Source organism: Carassius carassius, chromosome 6, assembly GCF_963082965.1.
Source record: "Carassius carassius chromosome 6, fCarCar2.1, whole genome shotgun sequence".
Lineage (NCBI taxonomy): Eukaryota > Metazoa > Chordata > Actinopteri > Cypriniformes > Cyprinidae > Carassius > Carassius carassius.
In genome coordinates this window covers 28,358,049-28,383,658 of record NC_081760.1, presented here as the reverse complement: position 1 = coordinate 28,383,658, position 25,610 = coordinate 28,358,049, and the positions used below count along the sequence as shown (strand labels likewise).

Sequence of the window (25,610 nt, the reverse complement as noted above, 5' to 3'; positions counted from 1 at the left end):
CCGCCAGCACAGGCATCTCGGACGAAACCATAAGAATCATGGGCCGCTGGTCATCGGAAGCATATCGTCTTTACATCCGCAACAGTCTAAACGATCTCTATCAAGCCCAAGCCCACATCAGTTCATTCAAACCTTTGGGGGTCTTCTAGTAACCTATCACATTATCTACAGAGACGAAGCCCCCACTCTGAGTCTCGCTAACAAGACACCCTAGTCAGCCAGTTCAGAAGGATCACAACACCCTTTCTCATCCTATTTCCTCTAACCCTGACTTAATCCTAATAAAGTTTTATCTGCATAGTTGTGGTGTGGCCTGTTGTTAGTGAATATTAGGGTGCAGTAACCTTAGTAAAAATTCACAAGAGAGAAAACAGTCCTTTGTTAATAGTGTCATGATGATGGCTCACACAGAAGTCACTTTAAAACCAATCAATATGTAAAATTTCGAAGCATGTGGATTCTGATTGAAATTACTAGGTTTTGCCCATTAAATTTAATAACAAAATGATAACTGCACTTTAAAGCAAAATTTTGTGTTGTTTCCATATTTTAAATATAAAAAAATTATGCATGATGCTTGCAACATTACAGAGAAAATGTGTGTGTGTGTGTGTGCTCTTGTTTTTGTGACATATCAGGACACAACTCTGTATAATGACATGGGTATGACACAGGTATTACAAGGAGAGGGTGATATGTGGACATAACCCATTTCCCCGTTTTTCAAAACGCTTTTAGATCATACAGAATGAGTTTTTTTGAGAAAGTAAAAATGCACAAAGTTTCCTGTGAGGGTTAGGTTTAGGTGTAGGGTTGGTGTAGGGCCATAGAATATACAGTTTGTACAGTATAAAAACCATTACGCCTATGGGATGTCCCCACTCTTCACAAAAACAAACGTGTGTGTTTGTTTGTGTGTGTGCATGCTTGTCCAGTCCCCACAAGGGGGGAAAATATTTAAAATAGTAAATGATGTTTAACTGAAAGTGTAACAATGCAAAAATATTTTCTGTAAGGGGTAGGTTTAAAGATAGAAAAGTCACAAATAGGTGTATATACCTAATAAAATAAAACTTTTATTTCTTTATTTGTTTTTTTATTTCAGTTTTTTTATCATACCGTACAGTTTTCATGTAACTGGGCCTGATGGATGGGTGATGTATGATGTACTAATAAAAGGGAGGGTGAAACCCATGAGTCTCCATGACCTCCCTCAACTATCTCCACAAAGTAAAAGAGGACGTCCACAGAACTCTGACCTGTATTTACAGAATATATATATATATGCACAGACACAAACTCCATGATTTTAAGAATATAAAATGTTGTATAAAATCAGGTGAATGATACATCAAACAAAACCCCCTAGTAAAAATTAAGTTTGACTTATGTATTTGAACTCATTTTGAGAAAACTGCTTGCAAAATATATACTATAATTGATCTCCAGATGCAAATAGATAAAGTGAAATAAAATAAACACTTAAGTGTATTTTAAATGTTTTCTTTCCACTAGTCTGAAACAACACTTTAGGAAAACCAAATAGCCCAAAATCTCAAAACTGACTAATGCACAAAAAGAATCCTGTAGTGCCTTGCCTTAAAATTATAACAATTTAATACATTATTTTTCAGCAGTTAAAATGTATAATCTTTACCTGGAAAATCCTCACAAAATATTACATAATACCTCAAATATTTTAAACAAAAAAAGTTTTAATTTATGTACAGCCTTTGTCAGTATATTTACACCTTTATACCTTTACACATGATGAATATCAGCATCACACATACAGTATATTTGATGTAAATTATGTACTGTATACATGATAATCCTTTCTGTAAATGTGTGGCTGTGCAAATGTCAGTAAGGAAGAATATTTACTTCCTTATTAACTACTATTGTTGATTCTGCCCTATCAAATTACACACATCTTGTGTTTGATCTAACCAAAGCAAACTTGCCTTGGTTTCCCTGACAACTGTTAATGAGCCATAACAATGCATCACTTACTCTCCCCATAACAAACTTTCCCAGAAAATGGTTCAATATATATTTCAATATTAGTGGTAGATCAAAAATCAGTCGTACACGTCAATTCATTCATTCAGTCCTGAACCCTCTGAGCCAAGGAGAAACTGAATGAGAGTGGAAGCTAAAAAACAAAACAAATAGTTTACACAATGCTGATGCCCCTTATGTGAACTTTTTCTTTAATAAACGTTCAAAAAGATCAAGAGTATATACTACACAATGAAATCACAACTATCCACAAAAACTAGCCCCAAATGCACCTGTTCACATACAACAGAAAGTGAAAGTTAAATTTCAGTAGTAAACCTTAACATTGATTCTTTGATATTTACAAAGGCTCTTTTACACAAAACAGTTCAAGACAAGTAAAGATTTAAAATGTTATTTAGAAACATACAAAATGGCAAACGATAAAAAAGAAGAAAGAAAGGCACACAGAAAGTGAGTAACATCCACTGAAAATAGCATTTGCTGTTGAGACAGTGAGTTGCAGTGTGACATAATTCAGGTCAGTGGATCCTGGAGCTTCTGCCTCAATAGTGAGTTTGACATCCGTCCCTGACTCTGTGTCGGAGGGTGCAGTCAGTGTCACACTTCCTTGAACACTTCCCCCTGTTTCAAGGATCAGAGAGCTAGGGAAAGACACGCTGAAGCCCTGGTCATTCAGAGCTCTGATAGTGTAGGTGCCACCTGTAGTATTAGTGGCCACTGTAAAGTTGAGACTCAATGGGACTCCAGGCTGTGTAATATTCTGTGATTGGGCCTGTGGAGGAACAGATATGGGGAACGCATGTTATTTGTCTTAAACAGTGATGAGTTTTTAAAACTGTTTTTGTACTAAACTGTGATGTAAAATTAAGTGTATTTTGATTAATAATTTGATTAATAACAATATTTTACCATATAGTTCTTACCATGACTGTTATTCTAGATCCTTTATGCTGGGTGGGTGACTGTCTCTGGAATCGACTAACCGATGACGAGTCATTCAACAGCCCTTTCAGCTGCACCACAAATGCCCACTCTGGGATTCTGTCAATGTTGACCAGGAAGTCTGTCGCACCGACAGCTTTGATAGTTCCATTAACAAAATCAGATCCTGAAGCTTCAACTAGAAGCACTTCAGTCACTGTGACCGAATCTCTTCCAGTCACAGAGACATAGAAAGTAGCATTCCGACCTGATCAGCAATCAGAAAAACAGTGAAGTATCATTACTATGTACATATATGACAAACAAAATTATTAGGGGGCAGTAACATTAGCCAAATTGGATGGATGGATGATGCATGATGTTGTACCAATAAAAGGGCGGGTAAAACTCTGTCCCCATGAGTCTCCATGACCTCCCTCAACTATCTCCACAAAGTAAAAGAGAACGTCCACAGAACTCTGACCTGTGTTTACAGTTAAAAGAATTTTGAATTATGGATTGGCATATAAGCACTTACTTTGCTTTGAAAAACAGAGATAGATTATTTTCTGTGATAACTGACAGTATAAGAACTTAATTCGTATCTTACTCCCATTTTTAATGTACGCTGCAAGAAATCACCACCAAAATGTTTATGGTAAATAATCTATGTCCTATAAAACATGTTATAAACAGTTATTTATTGCAGAAATAAAACCTTTACCAGTAACTCTCATGTTGTAGGAGCTTGTAGAGTTTATACTGATCTTCCACTCTCCTGTCTGGCCGACAGAGTTGAGTTTTACTCTCTTTAGATTCCCTACAGTCAGGATGCTGCCCAGAGGACCATCTGTCACTGAACCCGACTGAGACACACCTGAAATTGCCAAATATATAATTACATTAAGGATGGAATCCATTAAATCAGATTTTGTTTACATAATAATTATTACATAATCCTAATTGCAGAGCCCAAAGATCCAATAGAGCCATAAAGCTATACTCTACCCAAAAATAAAAATTATATCATAATTTCCTAAATCTCATGTCATCCTAGATGTATAATAGTTGGCTGGAAGCTATGGTTTATAGTTAAAAATTATCTTTTTTTTTTCTTTTTTTTCTTACCTACACTTATCGTCTAGCTTCAGAACACATCGATTCATTGGGCTTTTCCAAATACCCAAACCTGCAGTCTTGGCCACATGAGCATGTGGACGCAACAGGAAGTAAGTGTGTAAGACTTTCCCAAATGCCAAAATGTCCTTAACGCACTAAATCCACATACCGCTTCGGAGTGGTATTGGAGGCTAAGCATATGCTATCAATCATCATGTTCAGGAAATAAATAGTGAGACTTTTTGATCTTGTGAAAGGGTGCTGAAACCTTTCCAGTATATGCTAAATATTAATAATAATTAGATATTACATATAGAATGAGGTTCTCCTTCAAAAGCCAAAGGAATTAATTCAGCTGGATTAACCGTCTGGCATCTTTTAATGGTAACAGATTCAGCATATGCTCATGGTGTATGTCATCTATTCGGAGCAGTGTGGAAACAAAGAGGTTTCAAAAAGAGTGATGGGACTCCCATCCAACATAGTGAACAAATAGGGCAATTGATTTCTGCTATGATGCTACCAAAACGACTAGCAATAATCAAATGTCAAGCACACAAGAAGGGAAATGACTATGTCATCAAAGGAAACAATGCAGCAGATTTAGAAGCTAAAAAAGCTTCAGGGTGTCAGGTAGCAGTATTAGCACCTGTTGTACTTATCGAACCTCATCCTCAATTGGATGATATTATTCGAATTCAACAACAAGCAGGCCCCTATGAACAATCAATGTGGCATCAAAGGGGAGCTAAAAAAAGACTCACAGGACATCTGGCGTACACATGAAAGACACATTGTTGCACCTACTTCACTGTTGAATATTCTTATTACAGATGCACATGGTTTTGACCATTGTGCAAGGGGAGAAGTAGTAAGAAAAATTAAACAGCAAGGATATTGGTCTCCTTATTTATATGCAATGGTGGATGAATTTTTGTCCACATGTGAAGTATGTGCTAAATACAATGTAAGAAAAGGCATAGTGACACCAATAGGTCATATTCCAACACCTGAAGGCCCCTTTAAACATCTTGTATGCGATTATGTGGATATGATAAAGCGTGTACAAGGCAAAAGATACATGCTTGTTATCATAGACAGGTTTAGCAGATGGGTGGAGGCGGTACCATCCGCAGATCTAGGAGCAGGAACGGTAATAAAATTTCTAACAAGAGAGGTAATTCCCAGATTTGGGATTCCATCAGAAATAAGTTCAGATAATGGGTCGGCATTCATACAAAAAACTGTGAAACAAGTATTGCAACAATTAAGAATAAAACAGAGACTAGGATGTGTTTATAGACCTCAATCACAAGGGTCAGTGGAGAGGGTTAATGGAGTTATCAAGGCCAAAATAAACAAAATATGTGAAAGTACTAAACTTAATTGGATTGATGCATTACCGCTCGCACTAATGAGTTATCGCATGCAAACTAACAGGAACACGCATTTAACACCGCATGAAATGCTCACGGGTCGACCCATGCCTGTGCCATATTGTAGAGGTCCCTATAAAGGACCGCCTCTAGAACAATTACAAATGGAACTTCGTTCTTATATGAAGAAATTAACTGCCATACATAAAGCTATCTATTTACAGGAAAAAAGAAAAGAGCCCAGTGAGGAATCGGAGACTGCCTGTCCAGTTGTTCCAGGGGACCAAGTTTATCTGAGGGTATTCCGGAGAAAATGGAATGAGCCCAGGAGAAAAGGACCCTACACAGTGGTGAGAGCTACTCCAACAGCAGTCCAAGTGGAAGGAAGCACAACCTGGTATCATCTAAACCACTGTACTAGAGTTCCCACAGGAAAGGCAGAAAGAAATGAAAACAGTCAACCAGACAATGCAGGAGAGAGCAATGAGGAAAAATCAGAGACACATGATGAAGTGCAAACTGACGAGAGCTCATCAAAAGATACACAAGGAGCTTCTTTCCTCCTGTGAGACAAACTGGAGAGGACAGAGAATAAGTCTGACAACATATCTGAAGACCATCCTATGCCTAATGCATCTCATAATGCAGACTCAAACTCAACCGATAGAAAGCAACCTGACTTCCCTTCCATTGACTTTTCAACTTTTGAACAAAAGTGACAATGTAATCAACTCAACAGAACCAATGATAATCAAAAATCGTAGAGGCATTGATTATGATGTTCAAGGTGATGAAGACATTAGTCAAAGTGATGCATTATGGGATACAGCCCAAAATAATGAATGGTATAAATGGGCAGCCTTTACAGCTAAAGAAACAGGAAAAGAAAATTGCTTGCTGTGCTCCAAATCTCCGTTAAACAAAGTAATAGCCATACCAAATCCATATGATTACCGAAACTGTGCCCAATTTGGGAGAAACTTTTGTCATTTAACAGATTTTACCAGGCCATATTGTATTGCTGAATGCCTAGGATTTTTAGGAAATCCTAAATTAACAGATTATTTCTTTAGACCACTCTGGGGATCCTGGTGTCAGTATTCAGATATCGGTCAAAATATAAAAATTTAAAAACAAAAAGTAGAGATTCCAAAATGGTAAAGCATAGATTATAAACAAGAATATGAGTGTTTCCATAAACCAAAAGGAACCCAAGATGTGGGTAAATTCAAAGGAAGATGTGCTATTATTTGGTATATAGATAAGAAAAATTCTTGGAAATCAGGAGTTCCTGCTAGAGCTCCAGAACTTTTAGCATTCGGAACAACAAAAGGAAGTAAGATAGCACCTGAAAAATGTGAAAATCAAACTATAGCCTTACCCCCAATAGAGATTTATGAAGACCAATCATTAGTAATAGCAGATTTCTTTTGGATCTGCGGAAGTGAAATATTATTGATTGCCTTCTTTACCAGTTGGATGGAAAGGTATATGTGTAAGAGTACAATTACTTCAAGAAGTTAGCATGGCACTGTCACAGTGTCTGGGTTGTGTCCCTGGGTTTCCACTAGATGTCCTCCTTTCTCACGGTGTCTGTCACCTTATCACTTCCTGTCTCCTTATTTGGTCACCTTCCTCCTTGTTTAGGTAATTGATTGTTCCCCACCTGTCTCCTGTTTCCCCATTATCCTTCTGTGTATTTATACCCGGTCTGTCTGAGTCTGTGTTACGGAGTCCTTGTTTAATGTCCTATAGTTATTCATGTCCGTCGCTTCTTGCCTTGCTTTGCCTTGTCTTCGTGTCTTGTTTATGTTCGATATTCTGGTTTTGACCCTGCCTGGACTGTTTACCCCTTTGGTTTACCCTTTAATAAATGACTTACCTGCAATTGGTTCTATCTCCGTGCCTCATTGGATCCCTGCCGTGACAGAAGGACTCCGTCTCACTGAGATCCAGCGGTATGTCTTTTTCCCGTTCCCCAGCCAAGATGGCGGAGCGGAGAGCTAAGTATCTCCGGCTGATCGCTCTCCGCCAAGAGGGCAATGAGGTGGGTGCCCTGGCACAGGTGTTCTGGTCCCTGGCCGAGGGTATGGGATACAACGATGCGGCCTTGAAGGACTACTTCAACGGCGGGCTGGATGATCCAGTGTCTCAGGAGGAGATGGTACATTTAGAGACACTGGACTACTGGGAGTTTGTGTACTATGTGCAGCATCGGCTTCTGTGGAATGCCCCAGCCACTCCGGTCTCTTCCGGTGGGGCGGTCCCCAGCCCAGCACCACTGCTCAAGATGGCCGCCAATCCAGGGCCACAGCACAAGATGGCTGCCAGCCCAGAGCCACAGCACAAGATGGCCGCCAGCCCAGCGCCACAGCACAAGATGGCCGCCAGCCCAGCGCCACAGCACAAGGTGGCCGCCAGCTTGGGGCCACAGCACAAGATGGCCGACTCAACGCCTGAGTCTCCAGATAAGGTGTCACCGGCTCGCCAACATAGAGGGCGGAGGAGGAGGAGACAGGCGTCTACCGTTCCTCAAGGCCCAGAGGACGTTCCCGAGGCGGTGCCCGAGGCTGTTCCGGAGACCGAGGTGGTGCCCGATGCTGTTCCGGAGGCCGAGGCGGGGCCCGATGCTGTTCCGGAGGCCGAGGCGGTGCCCGAAGCCGAGGCGGTGCCCGATGCTGTTCCGGAGGCCGAGGCGGTGCCCGATTCCGAGGCGGTGCCCGATTCCGAGGCGGTGCCCGATGCCGAGACGGTGCCCGATGCCGAGGCGGTGCCCGATGCTGTTCCGGAGGCCGAGGCGGTGCCCGAAGCCGAGGCGGTGCCCGATGCTGTTCCGGAGGCCGAGGCGGTGCCCGATGCCGAGGCGGTGCCCGATACTGTTCCGGAGGCCGAGGCGGTGCCCGATGCCGAGGCGGTGCCCGATGCTGTTCCGGAGGCCGAGGCGGTGCCCGATGCTGTTCCGGAGGCCGAGGCGGTGCCCGATGCCGATGCTGTTCCGGAGGCCGAGGCGGTGCCCGATGCCGTTCCGGAGGCCGAGGCGGTGCCCGAGGCCGATGCTGTTCCGGAGGGCGATGCGGTTCCGGAGGGCGAGGCGGTGCCCGATGCTGTTCCGGAGGCCGATGCGGTTCCGGAGGGCGAGGCGGTGCCCGATGCTGTTCCGGAGGCCGAGGCGGTGCCCGATGCCGTTCCCGAGGCCGAGGCGGTGCCCGATGCCGTTCCCGATTTGGTGCCCAAGACCGGTCTAGAGTCAGGGCTAGTTCCTGTTGACCGTCCAGAGTCGAGTCAGGTCCCAGGTCCCCGCCAGCTTGGGGCCACAGCACAAGATGGCCGACTCAACGCCTGAGTCTCCAGATAAGGTGTCACCGGCTCGCCAACATAGAGGGCGGAGGAGGAGGAGACAGGCGTCTACCGTTCCTCAAGGCCCAGAGGACGTTCCCGAGGCGGTGCCCGATGCTGTTCCGGAGACCGAGGCGGTGCCCGATGCTGTTCCGGAGGCCGAGGCGGGGCCCGATGCTGTTCCGGAGGCCGAGGCGGTGCCCGTTGCCGAGGCGGTGCCCGATGCTGTTCCGGAGGCCGAGGCGGTGCCCGATGCCGAGGCGGTGCCCGATGCCGAGGCGGTGCCCGATGCCGAGGCGGTGCCCGATGCCGAGGCGGTGCCCGATGCTGTTCCGGAGACCGAGGCGGTGCCCGATGCTGTTCCGGAGGCCGAGGCGGTGCCCGAAGCCGAGGCGGTGCCCGATGCTGTTCCGGAGGCCGAGGCGGTGCCCGATGCCGAGGCGGTGCCCGATACTGTTCCGGAGGCCGAGGCGGTGCCCGATGCCGAGGCGGTGCCCGATGCTGTTCCGGAGGCCGAGGCGGTGCCCGATGCTGTTCCGGAGGCCGAGGCGGTGCCTGAGGCCGAGGCGGTGCCCGATGCCGATGCTGTTCCGGAGGCCGAGGCGGTGCCCGATGCCGTTCCGGAGGCCGAGGCGGTGCCCGAGGCCGATGCTGTTCCGGAGGGCGATGCGGTTCCGGAGGGCGAGGCGGTGCCCGATGCTGTTCCGGAGGCCGATGCGGTTCCGGAGGGCGAGGCGGTGCCCGATGCCGTTCCCGAGGCCGAGGCGGTGCCCGATGCCGTTCCCGAGGCCGAGGCGGTGCCCGATGCCGTTCCCGAGGCCGAGGCGGTGCCCGTTGCCGTTCCCGATTCGGTGCCCAAGACCGGTCTAGAGTCAGGGCTAGTTCCTGTTGACCGTCCAGAGTCGAGTCAGGTCCCAGGGGACTCTCCAGAGTCAGGGCCAGTCACTGATGACCTTCCAGAGTCAGGGCGGGTCACCGTTGGACGTTCAGAGTCAAGTCAAGTCACTGGGTGGGCTGCTGCTCGGGCCTTTTGGACTCCGGCATCGACCCCAGGGGGGTGGTGGTCATCCGCTCCGCCCTGGGGGACTCTGGCGTCGACCACGAGGACGTGGTGGTCCTCCGCTCCGCCCTGGGGGGCTTCCGCTCTGACCACGAGGACATGGTGGTCCTCTGCTCCGCCCTGGAGGGCTTCCGTTCTGACCACACAGACGTGGTGGTCTTCCATTCCGCCCTGGGGGGCGTCCGCTCTGACCACGAGGACGTGGTGGTCTTCTGCTCCGCCCTGGGGGGCGTCTGCTCTGACCACACGGACATGGTGGTCTTCTGCTCCGCCCTGGGGGGCGCTTGCCCTGACTACACGGTTGTGGTGGTCTTCTGCCCCGCCCTGGAGGACTCTGGCCTCGACCACAAGGACGTGGTGGTCTTCTGCCCCGCCCTGGGGGGCTTCATGTTGTTTTTTGTTTGTTGTTTTTGTATTTACTCCTGTCCCTGTTCCTCTCTGTAGTCTGGCCCTCCATCCCTCCCCCTGAACCTCCTCCAGTCCTCCTCCCTCCTGGTCTTCCTGTTTTGTGGTTACTTTCTGGTGCCTGTTTCCAATGTCTTTCTTTTCTGGCCCTCCATCCCTCCCCCTGAGCCTCCACCTGTCCGCCTCCCTCCTGGTCTGTTTTGTGTCTGTCGTGGAGCGTCTGGGAGCCGCTCCGTAGAGGGGGGGTTCTGTCACAGTGTCTGGGTTGTGTCCCTGGGTTTCCACTAGATGTCCTCCTTTCTCACGGTGTCTGTCACCTTATCACTTCCTGTCTCCTTATTTGGTCACCTTCCTCCTTGTTTAGGTAATTGATTGTTCCCCACCTGTCTCCTGTTTCCCCATTATCCTTCTGTGTATTTATACCCGGTCTGTCTGAGTCTGTGTTACGGAGTCCTTGTTTAATGTCCTATAGTTATTCATGTCCGTCGCTTCTTGCCTTGCTTTGCCTTGTCTTCGTGTCTTGTTTATGTTCGATATTCTGGTTTTGACCCTGCCTGGACTGTTTACCCCTTTGGTTTACCCTTTAATAAATGACTTAACTGCAATTGGTTCTATCTCCGTGCCTCATTGGATCCCTGCCGTGACAGGCACAATGGGGAACAGAACAGAGCACGAACAAGGAAGACAATAGAACTAAAAGAGGATATGAGGCAGATCCCAATGTATATTTAGACTCAATTGGACAGCCAAGAGGATCTCCTAAGAAATTTAAGGCAAGGAATGAAATAAAAGGAGGTTTTGAGTCAATCCTGGTGGGGATCACACCAAACAAAAATACAGAGTGGATTAATTATATTTATTATAATCAACAAAGATTCATTAATTATACTGATGAGGCGTTAACCTTATTAGGCGACCAAGTGCATGCAACAAGTAGAATGACATGGCAAAACAGACAGGCTCTTAATTGGCTCTTGGCAGACAAGGGAGGAGTTTGTGTTATGTTTGGAGATCAATGTTGTACATTTATCCCAAATAACACCGCCCCTGCAGGAGCTTTCAGTGAAGTTATGACAAAAATTAAAAAAATAAGAAATGAAGTTACAGCAAATGCCGGAAGAGACCAACACATTTGGGATTGGATTGATGTGAAATTTGGAGCATGGGGAGCGTGGTTTATTAAACTAGGAATGTTTTTAGGAGTTGCGATATTAATAGGAGGATTATTATTTTGCTGTGTATTACCTTTATTAAGATCATTAATCGTCAATGCTACTGTTAAGCAAATGGAAGTGATAAAAGTCCCTAATAATCAACAAAGGATCACTGAAAGGAGTCTGGAGGAATATTATGAAGGATGGCTAAACAAACTGAACTTAAATGAGCAAACTTTTGACGATAGTTCTATTGACTCTAACGAGGATGATGAAGATGTCTAAAGGGGAACCATTCCCTGGATATAAGTGCCAGTTTAACTTCAGCCCAGGGAGGCTCTCTACGATACATAAGGTATCTGAGCTGAAGATCAACTTTTATAATCTTGTGATATTCAATTATTGATGTAATGTATGTATTTTATGCCTTTTAAACATAACTGTGATAACCCCAGGCAAATGCTGAAACAATTGCACGCTCACGCTTATAACATTGTGTACTATTACAGAAGGAAATAGGGAGACTGGATATTTTACTCCCTCCTCGTCAAAAAAGGAGAGAGATGTTTGGTCCAGTAATCCCTCAGAGTGGAATTTCATAATCTAGTCACTGGTGATAATACAATGTGATTTATTTAGTCACTAGGTAGTGTAACTAATATGACTGAATTATGGACTAGCACTCTGGATAAGAAAAATGTGAGACTTATTAAGTCTCAAAGGGGAAAATATGTGGAAGATTTTTACTAGTAAGATTTTAATTAATCAAGTATATAATCAATGTGAATCTAGCCATTTATGTTGCTACTTATTACTCCATTATAATCTTATAGGTAATAGAAAGCTACGTGCTGGAATGTACAAAACTGAGGAGAAACATATGGTCAGACATACATACAGGGCCTTTGTTTAGAATAAATCAAGCAGGGGGCCTCTCCTCTCTAGGGAGGTATTAAAATTGTAATCATAAGGAAAAGTTTGACTATGTGGAACCGCCCCATATAGTGTATATAAGGAGATACCAAATAACATTCGGGAGATCTCCTTGCAAGGACTCTCGGCTTTATTTTCTGTGAAATAAAGTCTTTTCTTCTGAGAGAAAAATCCCTGACTGAGTGTGATTCTTCGGAGAACTGGCAGACGACACCACACTAGCCAAAAACTCAGTGTATCATATAGGCGATGGAAGGGCCTAGTATATCTGATGCTGCTGGATGCCAGGTGCTCTGGGAAAAACAGAGAATTCCACTTTCACGTGAGAGGAGAACCCCCGAATTCAGAAAAGAGAATTGCACGCTCATAGGAAACCCTTTTTGGTAAAGGGGAGCACTTCTAAACTACCGCAAAAACAGCCCATGGAGTGAGGAATTCAACTCCTCACAAGGGGAGAGAACTCGAGCCCTTCATGTTGAGGGAAGTGACGCTTGAAGTGTATAAATAAAAACACATTGGTTGAGTGGAGCCCAAGGAACCAAGGTCTAACCAACTCTGAGCGCGTGACCCTTACCGTACCAGATTTCAGAAAGTGCAAAGTGTCTTACGTACACACTTACCACCTATGTGGATTTTAGAAAGTGTGCAAGTGTTCAATGTGCACACTTACCACCATATGGATTCAGAAAACAGAGCTTAGTGTGTGTACTTAAAGCTTCTTAAAGGTGGGCGTACACGGTGTGAATTCGCATGGTTGGAAGCTCGTATGTCCACACACACGTCACAAGTGAATTTATCTGAAAATCGTACAGACGAGGTGATGCACGATTTTATGACCTGCCGATTTCCGAAGCAATCGCACGAAGTTGATAGGCGCGTTCGACTTGAAGCAGCGCTGCACAGAAGGATCACTGTATGACATTAAAGTACCATGAGAGCGATAAGAGAGCACACAGATCCAATCCATTCGAATCGCTCTCTATGTACTTTGATGTCATACAAGTGTTTATTCTGTGCAGCGCTGCTTCAAGTCGAACACGCCTAATATAACTGCTCTCCCTCTCTCATAACTGCATATAAAATATTGATACGAGCCATATATGTGTGTTTCCTACACATATAGGCTTATTGTCAGCAACAGGAAACCGGGACGTCTGGTCACCCTAGTGTGTGTGTGTGTGTGTGTGTGTGTGTGTGTTCTTGTATATGGTTATGGGGACACAAATATATATAATGACATGGTTTATGAGGACACTTCCTGTGCCCTCGTAAACCAAATGTCTTAAAAAAAACTAAACGGTGTTTAATTGAAATTTTAAACATGCATTTTTCCGTGATGGATAGAGGTAGTGTATGCAGATAGAATATACAGTTTGTACAGTATAGAAAAACGTTGCATAAGCAAGAAAGAATATCCAGATGACAAGGAGGCCCCTCAGGGCGACGTGGCCAGACATCCAGAAAATTCTTGCAGTGCCGTGTCTGGGGTCTAATGATCAAGAAGACTCCCATGGAAGCCTATGACCTGGCCGCATGATCCAGGAAACATGAAGAATCAGGGCTATCATACCAGCTGGAAAAAATAACGACGAGTGAGGAAGCACTGCAAGTCGAGCACCTGGTTATGAATCCAGCCCGGAAGAACACTGCAAAGAATCTCACAGACGATTATAAACGCATAACCACCAGCCAATCAATGCATTTATCTATATCTATCTATCTATCTATCTATCTATCTATATATTTATCTATATATTGTGACACGTGTCCCGGGCGCTCATCAGCGTCACCCCGGCAACGGCGCAGGTACACCTGCGCCTACTCATCACAGGCTGAGTGGCCACACTTGCGTGTCATCAGCCGCTGCCCTTTTAAACCCCGCAAGCAGCCACAGAGGTGAGAGATGTATCCAAGAGAAACGGCTAACATTGTCTTTTCCTTCTGCCCTAGACAGCAGCGTGTGACCGCCAGCCCCAACGCCACAGGAGAGCACGGACCCACGCAGCACTAGAGCACTTCCAAGACAAGACGCAGAGCACAGAACACCCAAACCACCTCACAGCACCGCCGGTTCTCTCACCGGTTCATTTAATAAATCCACCATTCAGGGAATTTACCCTCCTTCTCGTGTTGTGTCCTACTTCACCCCGCCACAATATATATATATATATATATATATATATATATATATATAGAATGGATCTATATATATATATATATATAGATTCAGCGCTCCGTGCTGGAGCCTCACTCAAGAGAGGGAGCGAGTAGATACTCAAGTATCACTCTGATCCGGATGAAAGTGATGACACCTTGTCTGGATCGCCTCCCTTTGCCTATCTTCCTTTCACCCGCGATTCCTCCTACACCTAGCCGCAGGTGGGGGAGGAGTGCGAGCCGCAACACTAGCCTTCTGTACCAGTCTCTGATCCTCAGACCGAGACCGACCAGGACCCCTATGTTGTTCGGGCTCAGACCTGGATGTTCGTGAAGGATTGAAGGCTGCTGAACATGCTTTCACCTCTCTGAACCTCTTGACCACCGTCTCAATGGAGGCGGTAAAAAATTCAGAAGGCGAGACCATAGCATCAAGAAGAAAGTCTTAATTTCTTCCCAATATCTGCCAGGTTCACCAACAGATGTCTCCCCATTCATACCATGGCCACCTTAGACCTGCCAATGGCAGAGGCTGCCTTCTTAGTAGCACAGAGGGCAAAATCCGTGATGCGGCGTAACTCCGCTACCTCATCCTGAAACCATTTTTGTGCATCACCTCGATATAACATACTTGTATGCTGAAATTGATGGATGCATGAGGAAAACAGCCTCTTCCATTTCTACTCGATCTCTGTATGAAGATCAGGAAGAAATGGAAGGCTCACATGAGCTGGAGGGCTATGGCCAGAAAGATAACGCTCATCGAGACAACATCGCAGCGTCACCTTCTTAGCACGCTTCCACGGCAGGTCCAACCTTGCTGCGGTGTGATCCATAACCTCCAACAGCTCGCGGGAAGCAAATGTCTGTCCCACTTTCCTCAAAAATAGAGACAACCAAGAGAGGAACTTTTTTCTCTTTTTTTTTAAACGCTCACAAATGCACACAAAACTGCCTCCTAAAGGACATTGCGTGCATGCTCTTAGCCCAAACAACGCAGAGATTGTGTGTGTCATCGGGTATCAAATAACGATGACATGGATGCACACATCCTCTAAACATTTTGCTAGTGCTTGCTTTGCAAGGAGGAAGTCTTAAGAGAATACCATAAGAGCTAAACACGCTCTGTTGTCACTAACTAAACTGCTGCCGCGAATGCATTGCTATTCCTGTGAGAGGCGAACGCACTCATGCACACACCATCTACAAACTCGGGTAAATTGTGAAATACTCACATCTCCCTTAGTAGTCCAGCGAATGCCTCACAATGAGCACAGCAGAGTGTGGCAGGGGGGGCGTGGTTTAGCGAAGTCTGCAGCGGGAGAGAGAATCAGGAGACGAGCGGTAAGTGAGTGGTTTGGGCAGAAATTATCATCACCTGTTTCTTGTTCCAGTAATTGCCGTGGAGAGAGTATAAAACGCCAGGGGAGACGGAAGCAAGTGAGAGAGAGACGGACTGCTGACGCGAAGCCGGAAACGAAACCGGAAGGAGTAAATCGGAAATGCTTTTCCGTGCGGCTCATTCTAATCCTATGGCGGGCCATTTGGGACAAGCCGCAACACTAAATCGCCTCATGACCCGTTTCTTTTGGCCGGGCATTCATGACAACATGCGCAGGTGGTGCTCGTCTTGTCCGGAATGTCAGTTGGTGAACCTACCGGCCGCCCCAAAGGCGCCTTTGCGCCCTCTTCCCTTAATGCAGGTCCCCTTCGAAAGAATTGGAATGGACCTCATCGGGCCATTAGATCGATCGGCACGAGGACATCGCTTTGCATTAGTCATAGTTGATTATGCAACACGATATCCTGAAGCAGTGGCCCTCCGCAACATTTCCGCTAAAAGTGTCCCTGTTTCGTCTTATCTCCCGGGTGGGGGTTCCAAAAGAAATCCTCACCGATCAAGGCACGGCGTTTATGTCACGTACGCTACGCGAACTGTACGGGTTGTTGGGGCATTAAATCGATTCGAACTAGCGTCTATCACCCACAAACCAACGGTCTAGTCGAACGATTTATTCGCACTGTTAAATCCATGATCCGTAAGTTCGTTCACGAAGACGCCAAAAATTGGGATAGGTGGCTAGAGCCCTTGTTATTCGCTGTGCGAGAGGTCCCACAAGCCTCCACGGGGTTTTCCCCCTTCGAGCTTCTGTATGGGCGCCAGCCCAGGGGGGTGCTCTACGTCCTGAGAGAAACTTGGGAGGAGGGACCCTCTCAGGGCAAAAACGAAATTCAATACGTGCTGGACTTGAGAACAAAACTCCACACATTGGGGCGGCTATCAATGGAGAATTTGTTACAAGCCCAGGACCGCCAGAGCCAGCTGTATAACAGGGGAACTAGGTTACGCAAATTTGCACCTGGAGAGAAAGTACTTGTATTACTCCCAACGTCGAGCTCTAAATTAATGGCTAAGTGGCAGGGACCGTTTGAGGTCGCACGACAAGTCGGAGATCTCGATTATGAGGTAATACGGTCCGATAGGAACGGGGCCCGTCAAATTTACCACCTCAACCTCCTTAAAAAATGGAATGAGGCGGAATCAGTGATGTTGGCAACGGTGATTGGGGGGGAGGATGATCTCGGTCCAGAGGCGAATATCAAACCACAATCCCTCGCCCTGGCTCCAGGTGGAGATCACCTCTCGCCGTCCCAACTCACTGATTTAACGAAGTTACAGGCAGAATTTGCAGACATTTTCTCGCCCCTACCGGGCCGTACTAACCTGATTCAGCACCATATCGAGACCGAGCCGGGCGTGGTAGTTCGCAGCCGGCCGTATCGCTTACCTGAGCACAAGAAAAAAGTAGTTCAGGCTGAATTAGGTGCTATGCTTGACATGGGGGTAATAGAAGAATCCAACAGTAACTGGGCAAGCCCGATAGTTTTAGTTCCGAAAACGGACGCCTCCGTCCGGTTCTGTGTGGATTATCGCAAGGTGAATGCTGTGTCGAAATTCGACGCGTATCCAATGCCAATCGGCTAGGCACGGCTCGCTTTTATTCGACATTGGACTTAACTAAGGGCTATTGGCAGATCCCCTTGTCTCCCTTATCCAAAGAAAAAACAGCTTTCACAACGCCATTTGGTTTACACCAATTTGTTACCCTTCCGTTTGGCTTGTTCGGGGCACCTGCTACCTTTCAGCGCCTCATGGATAAGATTCTGCGGCCCCATGCTGCATATGCGGCTGCCTACCTGGATGATATCATTATATTTAACAATGATTGGCAGCGGCGTATGCAGCATCTGAGGGCTGTCCTGCGATTGGGCGTGTGGTGGTAAGGTATCTGGGCTTCCACTTGGGGCATGGACAGGTGCGTCCCCAAATTGATAAGACAGCCGCTATTGCGACCTGCCCACGTCCCAAGACCAAAAAGGAGGTAAGGCAGTTCTTGGGGCTGGTGGGATATTACAGACGGTTTGTTCCTAATTATTCGGACCTCACCAGCCCTTTGACTGACCTTACTAAAAAGGAGGTGCCAGATACGGTCCAGTGGACGGAGCCGTGTCAGCAGGCCTTTACCCAGGTCAAGGCGGCTCTATGTGGCGGGCCGTTGTTACACTCTCCTGATTTTTCTCTCCCTTTTCTGTTGCAGACAGACGCGTTGGACAGGGGGCTGGGGGCAGTCCTGTCCCAGGAGATAGAGGGGGAGGAACGGCCGGTGCTGTACATTAGCCGGAAGCTCTCAAAGAGAGAGGCTAAGTACAGCACCATAGAGAAAGAGTGCCTTGCCATCAGGTGGGCCGTCCTCACCCTCCGCTATTATCTCCTGGGACGGGAGTTCACCCTCTGTTCGGACCACGCTCCGCTGCAGTGGCTCCACCGCATGAAGGATACCAACGCGCGGATCACTCGTTGGTATCTAGCTCTTCAGCCGTTTAAGTTCAAGGTGGTCCACAGGCCGGGTGTTCAGATGGGGGTGGCCGACTTCCTCTCCAGAAATGGGGGGGGGGGGGGGGGGCTACAGGCCGGATGGCTCCCCGGCCTGAGTCGGGCGGTGGGGGTATGTGGCAGGGGGGGCGTGGTTTAGCGAAGTCTGCAGCGGGAGAGAGAATCAGTTCCAGTAATTGGCGTGGAGAGAGTATAAAATGCCAGGGGAGACGGAAGCAAGTGAGAGAGAGACGGACTGCTGACGCGAAGCCGGAAACGAAACCGGAAGGAGTAAATCGGAAGTGCTGTGACAGCGTGTCAGAATAGAAGTCACCATTTGGTGTTTACAAAATTTAAGTTATTTTCTGTTTAATAAATACGTCAGCAGTCCTGCCGACCCCTTTGTCCTCTTCCTTGCCCACACGAACTTACTACACAGAGCAAATCTAACTCCCTCGAGAGCTGAATGCGCTTGCTCTTCAGCACACAGACAGCACAGCATGCAAGCTGTGAAACTGCCGGTATCAGAGCAAAACCTCTGGCAAGAAACATGCACTCCTAAAAACTGTACGCTTAAAAAAAAAAGTGAAGTGAAGACGAAAAAGAGAATGACCTGTTCTCCCGGCCCCTTTTTTAGTCGCACCGGTAGTGACGTCAGGGGCTGTTGCAGGCCAACTTGTTGTTGTTGTTTTTTTATTGTATGCTTCAGACACGGGTCACAACGAGGCATTCCCCATAGCGACCCCTAGAGGACGCAGTTCGAAGTTCCCTTGAAAGGGAACTCAAATACATCTGGGACGGCATGAGGTTAAGTAAATGGGAGAATTTTCATTTTGGGTTGAGTATAAATTAAAAAACTAATTGAATATGTACAGTACAGTACAGTAAAGTGGCTGAGCATTCTGTTCATTAATGTGTTGGTTTACCAGTAGGGCTGTAGAGAGTAAAGACTGGAGAGTCTCCGTTGATATACACAGTCACATTGGACAGAGTTGGATCCAGCACAAAAGAAAAGTTTTCTGCCTTAGGTGGATTTCTCGTTGCCTGAAGAACAGTCACCTTCAAGAAACAGGTCTTATAACATTAGATTTACAGAGTTAAATAAATTAAATGTATGCATTAGCAGACGCTTTTATCCAAAGCAACTTACAGTGCATTCAGGCTAAAAATTTTTACATATCATGAGTTACCTCCAAGAACAGAACAGCACAAACTAAATTAGGATACTACTGGTGATATAAAGCAAATTACATTTACATTATAACATGCATGTCTATGTAACAGTGATGCTAAAAGTACTGTTAATATATTTTGATAAAATATAACATAACATTGTGATCTCATTGTTAGAACTTACCAGGTCAGCAGTGATTAAATCTGTAATGACTGCAGTGGCCTGAGATGATGTAGTGTTTGTGAAGTCTATGGTTTGTCCATCAGAAACATGGGTCAGGTCTCTGTAAAGCTGTATTTCTGACTGAGACAGTGATCTTGATAACGAAACATTCTGCTGACTACGTGTTGAGATGGAGTTTGTCAGAAGGAAAGTGACCTGCAGTGTGGGAAGAAAGAAACATCTTAAGACCAAGTATCTCTAACACAACGGATCCTACCTGAAGAACAAAACCTTTTCTAAAGGAACTCACTTTTGACTTGGTGCTTTCTATCATGGCCCCAACTGAACTTTTTAATTCTGTGTCCTTTGCTGAAGCATCAGTGAAAACAAAAATATCCGATGATGGAGGAGCTCTTGTCAGTGTCAACTATAGATTCATGGAACAATAAAGGAAAAGACAAAAACTTTGAGCATTATAATGACTCTCTGTGTTGTGAATGTCAAAGCTCACCACAATGATTTCTTTCAAATGGAAACTTTCAAAATAAATACTTTTTTGTCATTTGTTTTTGAGTGTACTTGTTTCAGTGTGAACCTTTTTTTTAATAGGTTGAATGAAGGATTATTTCACTAAAAGATTTAAAAGACACACACGCACCAGCAGTCCTGAAAGGCACATCCCTGGGTTTAAACTATCAGATGATGACAGGGAATTGATTTGCTCTTTGAACTTATCTGCATCCCCAGTTCTTATCACAAGTTCAAAACCTGTGTGAGACACAAAGACATCACTACAAGGCACAACCAGAGCAAAAACATGCACAGTGCATTTTCAATATGTGTTGAAACTGTGTAAAAACTGTGGTCCGTCTCAACAAGCTATAAGAAACAACATAAATATGGTGAATGTTTTAGTTTTATTTTATTTTAAAGCGCCATGCATAAAGGACTTTCTTAATTTTATTGAACAAGATATTTCATCCATATTTATATAGTATGTTAATATCATATGTTATTAAAGCAATATAATTACAGAGATTTGTCCATTTTTATAGCACAATGTGACTAACCCTGGTCATTAAATTTTACTAGAATGTATTCTGAAGGTTCCTCTGATGTTCCTCTCCTGCTGTCTATGATACTGAAGGACACTCTCTTGGCCTCTGTGATGTAGTTAGACAGACTGCCTGTGGTGTCAATCACAAAAGCCAGAACTGAGGTCTGACTGAGGCCCATCAGTCTGAGAGAGAAAGAGACAGAGAGAGAGAGAGAGAAGAGAAACAAAAATGTAAGCAATAATTTTACCAATGTTGACCAAATGTGTGAACTATACGCTTAAGATTTGAATAAGAAGAAGTGTTAAGGAGATTTTATATCTATGGCTGATTGCACGACTAACTCACCATTGCACGGCTTTCAAAAAACATTGAATATGGTGCATACATTTGGACTGCTTATGCTACTAGGAAGAAGAAGGAAAAATGCCTACTACCGAAGAAAGGCTTGGTCGCCTGTTGCCAGTCGGATGTCTTCCAGCAGTTCCATAGTAGCATTGATGGCCATGTCAGCAGCTCGCTGGTGAAGGAAGCCATGCTCTGAACTGATGTCATCCTTGTTAATGCCTCCAGTTGGTTCTGTTGAACTGGTCCTGTCAAAAGCACCACCATGGCTACACTTGCCTGAGAGAGTTAAATATTAAAGTAAGTGTCTGTGAATGTAGAGCTTTGTAGTCTCAATTCAAAGCATTTGTATAGACTCTGTGATGAAGCTGCAATTGAATTGTAATTGATGGAGTTAATTTAAAGGACCTGATGAAACAGGATGTCTGGGGATCTTTCTAACCATTATAATTGAGGTTTTTGGGTTGTTTCTGTGGGCATTTTTGTCCATTTATAAAGTAGAGCATTTGTGGGATCAGGCACTGAAGTTGGACAAGAAGGCCTGACTTGCAATTATGGTAACCTGTACTCGGAATTGGTGCTCTGCATTTAACCCATCCAAGTTCACACACACAGCAGTGAGTAGGGAACACACTCCCAGAGCAGTGGGCAATCATGCTATAATAGAAAAGGGCCTTCCCCAAACTGTTTCCACTTCACAATTGGCACAATGCAGTCAGATAATGTTCTCCTGGAATCTACCACTCCACAAAACTTGTTTCCACTGCTCAAGTGTCCAGTGGAGTTGTGCTATACACCAGTCAATCTGATGCTTGATATTGTAATGTGAAGCTCACATGCAGCCGTTTGGCCATGGACAGCTATCCTATTAAGCCACACAGTTTTTGTGCTGATATTAATGCCATGAAATGTTTTTATCTCTTTAGCTATGGAATCAGCTGACTATCAAACACCATGTGCCTCAGCACTCAATGACCCCACTCTGTGACTTTACATGGTCTTCTGTGTAGTGGCTTAGTTGCTGATGTTCCTAAATGTTTATACTTTCTAATAATACCTCTTACAGTTGACAGTGGAATATTGCAGGGATAAAATTTTACAAACTTACTTATTGCAAAGGTAGCATCCTATCACAGTACCCAGGTTGAATTGACTTTGCTCTTCAGAACAACCCATTTTGTTTGTAATGTTTGTAAATGCAGACTGCATGGAGTGGCAATGTCTCTTGACCCAAAATATTTTCAATTATATTTTCCTTTTTTTTTTTACAGTGTAGAAAATAGAAATATAGCACTTTGATAACTACTACTTTAAAGTGAAAGTGACAAGTGAAAGTTTAAAAAGCCAAAACAGCACTACTTACCAATGCTAATGAATGAGATGCTAAGTTTCCTTACCTGCAGGTTTGAATGGGAATACAAGGTGGAAATATCCTGAAGTTAATTTCTTCTGCTGGATTATCTCTGGGAGAATGTTGTTACTGCAGTCTTCTCCGATACAGCTTTGGCATGTTTTTGTATTGGGACCTAGACATTCATCCATACAGAAATACACTCAAATTACTTGACATATCAAGGTTATGTAATTTGATACATTTGATTGTGGAATTTAATTTTGAGATTAATACATAGACTACTTCAGAAACAAGTATATAGCACAGTACTTGCTAGGTTGTCGAGAGGAAGCTCAGGTTTGATCAGTGTGCTGAAAGGTGCATTGCTTCCCAGTTCCACCCAGTTACTGTGGCTATAGAAATCCTGAACACAAAAACACTTTTTTTAACTTGCAAATTTATATACTCAGTGTAGTCCTATTGTTACTCATTATAAACCACTGACAAAGCCAATGCTGAACACAGTATACTTTGTGTAATAATACTGAGCAGTTTTATTGTGCTTTTTTTAATTTTTAATTTAGATTAAATTCTAATCTTAAAAAGAAAAATGCAGATCTTGATTTTTATTTAAAATCCTCAACAATTTTAGATTTTATGGCATGAGGCCAGCATAAAATTAAAATATGCTTCACACACATATTGTAAGGACTAACCAGGATTAACATACCTGTAAAGTATGAGATACAATCCCAAGACTGGTGCGGGCGGACAAATAGTTCCCCTGTTTGATGCTGACTTTCACAGCAGCTACACCCTTAGTAATGAGGTCTCGTCCATTTTTGAAATCTTCATCATCGAAATGGTGAGCAGTACTGAACTGCTTTCTATCCACAGCTGCATTGCTAAGGGAAGTCTGAACAATAGCCAGATTGAAAGAGGATAGTTTCAAGAGGGAAGAATATGCATTTGAGCAGGCTCTCTGGACGGTAGTTGCAGTCAGTTTGCTGTTGATCTAAAGTGGGAAGTATAGGGGGGGGGGGGGTATTTAATAATATATTTAACAAAATAATGCATAAATAATATATTTAATAAAATAAATAAAAATATTTAATCATAAGTTAATATAAAAAACTACTAGTAATTTTTTAAAAAAAAAATTTATAAAATAGTAAAGTTGTGATTAAATCATTTGTAAACAGCCCGTGTAGTCCACAAATTTGCTAAAGCTCATATTCTTACAGGAAGCGTAAAGTCTTTGCCCTGGGAAGTGGCTACATCTCGGCAAACCTCTGCCATCTTGCGGAGGAAAGCTGCCCTAGTGATTTGTTCATGTGTTAGGGATTGATCAGCAGGGAGGATTTTGAATGCTGCTGCCTGAGGGGGCTGAAATAGAGCCCCCTGGAGGAGAAATACAGCCACTACAACCAGTGACACCATGGCTGTCCACAACTGTGGGAAAAGTAATAATGGGAATTAATTAATTTCTTACAAAAGTCATTCTTTTTTTTCTTCTTTTTTACATAATATGCCATATTTAAATTTTTCCTGCCTGTGTCTTTAATAATAACCCTGATAAAATGGAATAATGTCTCAGTCCTGCAGATTAACTCTAGTTAAGTCAAATGCTTATTATCTGCCTTTAAATCAGCTCCCGGATATCTAAACAGTTTATTGTTGTTGTTGTTTTTTTTTTATGTTTCCATTCATGGTTTATTGCATGTACTGCTGTCTGCAGCAAATTGCCTCTGAGACAGTAGACAAACTGAACGTAAACCTGGTGACCCAACAAAACATATTTTGGATTATTCTCTTTTGATACACCCATTTCAGGTCTTTCAGCACCTAGTCTCGCGTATCTAGATCTTCAGAATGACAGCTTCAGGCCAATGGTCCGTGGGTGTGACGTCTGAGGCTGAGACTATGCTCAGGAAATGTGCAATGCTGAAGGGGATCCAGAACAATGTTTGCAAACTTTTCTGTAACCAAACTCTAATCTAACATATGAACTCCCAAATGAAGATCTTTAGTTTTAACAGAATGTATATCACAAAACTGTCTAGCCTATTTTTCTTTATTGGAATACAAAAGGTGAATTTTTATAGAACATTTTAATAAAAAAAGAAAGAGAAAGTTGTCAAATGATCTGAGGAAATAAACACGCAGAGCTGGGTAGATTACTCTAAAATTGTAGTTTGTTACTGATTACAGATTACATGATGAAAACTGTAGTTAATAATGATCTAGGTGACAAATTTTTGGTAATGTAATTGGAGTACTTTTAGATTGATTTTAGATTTCCTTTTTTATCAAACTTGTTTTAAACGTCCCATTAAATGTACCATATTGATATTAAAAAAAGCAAAGATAAAGAAAATATATTTCTTTTTTATATCAACATAATAAAATGCATTAAACATTACATTCCTCTAGGGTTTCCTAAACTGGTTTTCATATAAGAACTGCCGTGGGTTTGTGAGTTGATAAAAAGCTGCTATTTAATTAAATCATAAAAATGTAAAATAAAAATAATTTAAATATCTGTACACTAAAAAGAAAAATATTTGGCTAACATTTGGGAATACAATATATATATATATATATATATAATAATAATAATAATAATAATAATATATATATATATATATATATATATATATATATATATATATATATATATATATATATATATATATATATATATATATATATTACTCTAAGTATTTAATTTTTGGAACCTGATTACTAACTTTCTTATATAAATGTAATATACTACATGACAAGAAATATCTAAAGTAAATTCAACACTACACAATGAGAAAAAAAAGAAGAAAGAATGATATTACCTTGTAGTTTTCTTGAGAATAATGTATTTTCAGCTCTGTGTATATTTATATCCTTTTACATATGACGTCAACATCACACGTAAATGTTGTAAGGCCACAGGCAAAGTGATTGCATGAATGATCAAATCTGAGAAGGACCACCTGTTTCCATTTTAACCATAATTATGTTGGGGTTTTTTTTCATTAAAAAATAGTAATTCATAAATAAATGAATCTAGTAGGCTTACCAAATCAAAAAATAAATCCACCCGGACTGTTTATAATCAATAGAATTCCCTTCATATAGAGAAGATGATTGCGAATGGAAGCAAAAAAGAAAGTAACAGACGTTAAAT

General features: G+C 43.6%; 1 protein-coding gene across 1 annotated transcript; it reads right to left on the bottom strand.

Moving 5' to 3' along the window:
• Positions 1-1,147: 1,147 nt before the first annotated feature.
• On the bottom strand, positions 1,148-25,401 carry vwa10.1 (von Willebrand factor A domain containing 10, tandem duplicate 1). The gene is made up of 15 exons (XM_059552547.1): positions 25,276-25,401; positions 23,672-23,881; positions 23,160-23,444; positions 22,760-22,853; positions 22,494-22,622; positions 21,189-21,375; positions 20,767-20,936; positions 20,355-20,464; positions 20,007-20,123; positions 19,718-19,912; positions 19,287-19,419; positions 3,671-3,823; positions 3,335-3,430; positions 2,949-3,214; positions 1,148-2,797 (listed from the first exon to the last, which is right to left on the bottom strand). Exons 2-15 carry the CDS (start codon positions 23,867-23,869, stop codon positions 2,420-2,422), a joined length of 2,511 nt encoding a protein of 836 aa, XP_059408530.1. The 5' UTR covers positions 23,870-23,881; positions 25,276-25,401; the 3' UTR covers positions 1,148-2,419.
• Between the last annotated feature and the right edge of the window lie 209 nt (positions 25,402-25,610).

Excerpts from the sequence above, each read along its gene's own strand:
- vwa10.1 (XM_059552547.1), bottom strand. The coding sequence starts at position 23,869 with ATGGTGTCACTGGTTGTAGTGGCTGTATTTCTCCTCCAGGGGGCTCTA. Across the intron at positions 20,124-20,354 it reads TGTGCCTTTCAGGACTGCTG|TTGACACTGACAAGAGCTCC; the intron begins GTGCGTGTGTGT and ends ATGAATCTATAG. Across the intron at positions 2,798-2,948 it reads GATCTAGAATAACAGTCATG|GCCCAATCACAGAATATTAC; the intron begins GTAAGAACTATA and ends GTTCCTCCACAG.